General features: G+C 47.1%; 1 protein-coding gene across 1 annotated transcript in view; it reads right to left on the reverse strand.

Moving 5' to 3' along the window:
- Positions 1-4,344: 4,344 nt before the first annotated feature.
- Positions 4,345-5,526, reverse strand: part of CRACR2B (calcium release activated channel regulator 2B) — a 46,513-nt gene continuing 45,331 nt past the window's right edge. Inside the window, exon 18 of the mRNA XM_009323426.1 lies at positions 4,345-5,488. Within this exon, the coding sequence (XP_009321701.1) occupies positions 5,404-5,488 (85 nt within the window). The 3' untranslated portion in view covers positions 4,345-5,403. The remainder of the gene's footprint in view (positions 5,489-5,526) is intronic.

Raw genomic sequence — 5,526 nt, forward strand, 5'->3', positions numbered from 1 at the left:
GCCGGGGGGCGGGGTCGCGGGGCGTTTGGCTTGGCGGGTGCTGTGCAAGCCTGCCAAACCGTGCTTCTGGTAGCAGTGACACCTGGCTCTCGCCACCTGGGCCTCACACCGGCATTTTCATGCCCCAAGCAAAACATTACAGCAAACTCGAGCTGGAGCTGCTTTCTCTCTCCCTCTTTTTTTTTTCTTTTTTTTTTTTAAGGCGTCAGACCTGCTTGTTAAAGAGTTTTCCATGAAACATCCTGTAAATCAAGATCAAGCCCTGACTGGCACATTGCCTCATCCTTCCATTACATCATTTCAACTTCAGCCCAAATACCTCTGCGCTAAGCAACAGCCCCGCACAGAGGCTGGTCTCAGAAGAAAGACCCTTGGCTGCTCCCCTCGGTGGCTGAGTGGCCTTGCATGTTTTTTTAGGGGTGGGTGGGAAGAGAGGAGATCTGAGCAGGGAGGGAGGGAAAAGGCCAGTTTAGGACCTCCTGGGTGTTTGCCTCGACTGACACTTAACATCTCCTGCCCGTGTGCCCAACTCAAGAGTCACTTTATCCCTCCCAATGAGTAAACCAACTCCTCTCTCCTCAACCCACAGGGATCCTACCTAAGCTTTAGCTTAGAGCCCCTGGAGAGCCAAGTGATTACATAGAGCCTTAGGGTACCAGCTCACACTTAGACATTGAAAGGTTTCTTGCAGGAAGTGTGTGGCAGAGCCAGGAGGCAACAAGAGATGCTGGCCCCTACCCCAGGCCCCAGCCCTCCTTGGCAGAGTCCTGGGTAGCCAGCCGCACTGGGCAGCTGCCTTCTTGCCATGTCCAGAGATTTCATGTACAAACAGGAAGGAACGTAACCTCCTGCCCTGGCAGATTTGGGTCAGCAAATGGGCACGATTAGGCACAACTGCTGCCTGTGCCGCAGTTGTGTGCTTGGGAAAGCCTGCAGGCAGAAGTGAGATAAACCACAGAACCCCCCACCTCCCAGTCCTCAGCTTATTACTGGAGTAATATATATTTACTGGAGATACGTGTTTACCTTGAAAAAACTAATTTTACCTGGTCAGGTCTCCTGTGGACTAGTCATTTCAGAAGAAGCACACAGCTACACTTGTATCTGCAGGATCAGGGCCTTATTAAACCACGTGTCTTGATATGCATATAACACATGCCTTGCAGGCCTGAAGAGTCTGGAGCCGGATTATTGTAGCTGCACCAACTGAAATTTCCATGTGACTCATGAACAGCCAGGTAAGTAATGAGCAGACTGATGGTGGCTCAAAGAGCTAACGAAGCTCTGAACTGCAGGCCTGTGGATCTGTTGGCACTGAGCAGAAGATTTGCAAATAGAGCATTTAAAGGTGTATAGCGTGAGCTGCTATGAGATATATTTATACTTGGAGCTTAAGTACTTGGTCAATATATATATGGACTAAGCAATTAACAAGTAAAAAGAGCATGAAAAGACACAAACAGAAGGTGACAGGACAGAAAATAATGTGTGAGAGACTGCATGATCCCCATAGCAGGAACTGATTAAATGTTTGTAAATGGAGACTGTCCCTTGGAGCTCAGGCTGCTGGAATAAAGAAGGTAGAAGAAAACAACATCCCAAACCTTTGCAATTCCTGCGTTTGTCCTGTGGGAAAGCTTTAAACATAACACTGTGGTTTAATGCTCAGTCTTCAGCCGTGTTTTGGCTTTTGAAAGAGATGCTGTCAGGCTAATCCTGTTATGCTTATCCTTAGCATATTAACATCAGAGAGACAAGTGAAACACAAGGCAGAGTGGGGTCCCTTTGCCTACGTGCAGAGCTTTGTGGGACTGTGGCTGCTTATCAGAGCAGCTGGTTTTTTCGCCTTTGCCCCTAGATCTGATTGTATACACAGCTGCACTGTTGCGAGTGCCAGGATAAGGCTTCCCAGGCTGTAAGAAGTGTACTTTCTTGTGATACGATTCCAAAATGCCTTATGGATTATGTGCAAAAAGTCACCTGTCCACTAAGAGACTGCAGCCAATACGGCACAGGAATAAGCCCCCAGGCAGAGTCTATTTTGTGTCCTCCCTTGCCTCATGCCACCTCAGGATATCCCCATTATTTGCTTTTTATTTATGCTGCGGTTTCCAGCAGTCACTTGCAAAGGGTGGCTGCTCCCAGGGCTTCCATTCAGAGTCAGGAGAGATTCTGACAAAAACAGGGGGATGTAGTAAAATTAGGAATTTTGTGGAAAGTCTGGTCTAGTCTGGGTCTGGTATTAGGCAGGTTTAAAAACTAACATGCCCCTCTAGACTGTAAGTGTCTGGGTCTTCCTACAGGATGTTTAAATATTGTGCAGAGAGACAACAAAAGACCATCCAGTAATAAAACCCACCCTGGTGCTTCCTGTTGTCCAAGCGCAACCTGCTCAAATTCTGTGCCACTTTGTCATGGTTGAAACAAAACTCCATGCTGTTCCTGCTAAAAAAAGATGTTGCAATGAGTTACCTGTGCTATCATTTATAGCAAGGGAAATGAGTAATAATTTCTTTGGTCAAAGCTGCAGAGAGATTAGTTCTGTAATGCAAGAACATCCAGCTGGAGACATGCCAGGGCACAAGGATTAAAAACAACTGCATTTCCTAACTCTAGTGAAAGGGATGCATGGGATGTTATTAAAATAAATGTTTAGTTCTACAAATATAGGTACAAGGTGAGAATGTGCTGTCTCTGAAAGCACTACACTGCCCCCAGACACTGGGAAAGCATCGTCCCTTTTTCTCCTCCCTGCTGTGCTTGAAACAGGTGAAAAAATAAGACTGGAGATGAATTGCTCCTATGCTGCCTCCAAGACATGGGTTCCTGACCAACTCTCTCCCTACTTACAAACCTCCTGTTTGGACCACCATGGGGGACAGGCTTCTCAGCACTTCCTGAGCAGTGAGAAGGGGAGGTCACACTACAATCAGCGACTGAAGAAGGGAGGATAAATCTCCCGCAGTGCCTGGAAAAAAATCTCTCAACCAATTTTAAGGCAGCATTTCTTTATTGCCTGTACTCTGCTTGCACACTAAGAAAACATGCTTAAGGTTGTACATAAAAAAAACCCCACGTGGTAGTTCTTGCTGTTGCAATATGACAGCACTGATAAAGGCAATACATATATTGGCCTGTATTTGTGTGTCAGCTGTATTTCACACTTTTGTCTTTCATGTGCTCTGTACACAGTGTGGGAGGTGCACATTCAGACCACGTTAGCAGACTGGTTATTGCTCTGTTCCTTCTGCAGCAACTTCCCAAATCCTGCTGCTGCAGGTAAGTAAATGTTAGCATTACTGATGTGCCCCAACCAAAGATGCCAGTTCTTAGTCAGTGCCACTCCTTATTAACCTGCAACTGGAGCATGATGCAGAGGAATCATTGACAGCAGCTCCCCCAACTCAGGTAGTGGGTTTTACCTGTTCAACAGGTGATAATGTCTGTGGTCCTTCATGCCCACATTGGCTAGAAAGCCAGAAAGCCATGTCTGTGTTCAGATTACAGGTGCTTTCTGAAAAGAGAGGATTTCCCTTCCCAAACGTTGTTTCTTGCAAACACAAGCGGTTCCACCGGCAGCACTGCTGGCGTTACTTTGGACTCCACACCAGCTGCCCTGGTTCCTTCTGGACCTCTTCTAACTTTCTGATTCCCAGTCTCTGGAAGGCGTTACTGCAGTTAAACACAGCGTGAACCACAGCCAGCCAGCAGTAAGGACTGAGTAGGAGCTTATTACTTTTAGCTATTCATTTTAGTCAGGAATCCTGCTCTTCCGGAGAAAAACTTCCTCTTTCCTATCAGGAGTAAAGGGCACTGGGAGGAACCATGGAAATTCTTTGTAACACTGATGGGCTGTAGGTGACTCAGAGCACTTTTCCTGCATGAGATATTCCCAGAGAAATCTCTGCAATAAACAGACATTCAGAGTAATCGCCTTACACCAACAGAGGAAAGACAGTGGACAAATATAGGCTTTCCCTGTGCTGCAAGGTTGGGGAGACTGCTTCACAGCTGCAGTATCACATCTTGCACCTAAAATGTCAGTCACATACAGAAACAGGCTCAAAGAAGAAAGGGAACAGGGTGTTACAAAAAAAGCTCACTTAGTCCCACAAGGCTTTAAGAGCAACTGAGCCACAAAACAGAAAGCATCATGCACCAGAAAACACCAGGGGCTTCATGCCCAGGCACAGCAGCAGCTATGCTGAGAGGCGCACTTCTGGGGCCAGTTCCTACCTCAGCCCGCAGCTCCCCTCGCCCTGCTTTGCCCCACTCCTTAGTGACGAGAAGGTCCCTTCCCAATGGGAACAGGTTCAGTCCTGCTCTTTCTCAGGCCCTTCACCAGGAAAGTGAGGTTATTGCACAAGGTCACCACAAGAGAAAAAGCTTCACTAGGTACGTTTCACACAGGCAGCTGCCTTGTGCTTCCAGCCCAGGTACATTTGAAAGCACTATGGTCAGGCTAGCAGGGTGGGATCTTTCAGTACTGCAGATAAGTCAGTTCCTAGTTGCTGGAGATTTTTCAGGAAAGGATAAGAGAATGGGAGGAAACAGGCAGCATTCAGCCTTAAAAACGGGCTATATATGGCCCCTCCAGTATGTACAGCACAGCTTCTGCAACGGGGTATGAATCAGCAGCACATGCGAGCGCCTGCGAGTCCCAGGGCAACTGCTCTGTGTTCTGTAAACAGTAAGAGAGGGACAGTGACATTAGGGTAACAAAGTGAAGAAAGCCATCAGGATGACTCATTTTATCAGTTCATACTATATCCACATATGGAATCAGTTAACTACAATATTGGCAAGTCAAACCAAGTTTCGCAGTAAATACAGGGCCTGATCCAGATCTTAGAGGAACTGATGGAGGTTTTCCTGCTTACCACAGCAGGCTTTCAGCTGGGCTCTGCTGTTACAGAAGCAAGAGGAGATGCTGCTTTTTGAGATGGATGGATCACTACCTAGAGCTAGCCCAAATTTAAAATAATTTCTTTCTCTCTTACACTAAAGTTCTATTTAACACAGCACCCACTGTGTCCTCCACTCTCTGCTGCTAGGCCACTTCTTGGCCAGAAAGAAAAGGAAAAAGACTTCATCCTTTTACAGAGAAGCAACCTCTCCAGACAGAAGGCACAGTTTGTGCTATTAGCCAAGACCAGTCGAATTCCCCCAAAGAAGTAGAGGCCTCCAGAGACCAGCGCTGCGTGCAGAGTTGGGAAATGGGACAATGCAGATCATATGCACGTTTTGGCCTGATTTAGTGCCTTGAAATTCCCAGATGGGGAAAAGCTGCAGCTTCCCAAAGTCTCTGCAGAGCTGATACCATCAGATTCGGCTTGCTCAAAAGGAACCCCAGCTTCATGAAACAGTGTTGGCACATGTCCCTTGCTGACACATTGATGTGCCTTATGTGCAGCACCCTTTCCTCCTGCTGACATCTTCCAGCTGCAGGGCATTCTCCCTCTGCCTGTCTTCTTGTGCTGTCAGCAACCTGGAACAAGCAGCACAGATCAAGAACACAACCTGGTT

The sequence above is a fragment of the Pygoscelis adeliae genome, unplaced genomic scaffold, assembly GCF_000699105.1.
Source record: "Pygoscelis adeliae isolate BGI_AS28 unplaced genomic scaffold, ASM69910v1 Scaffold5, whole genome shotgun sequence".
Classification (NCBI taxonomy): Eukaryota; Metazoa; Chordata; class Aves; order Sphenisciformes; family Spheniscidae; genus Pygoscelis; species Pygoscelis adeliae.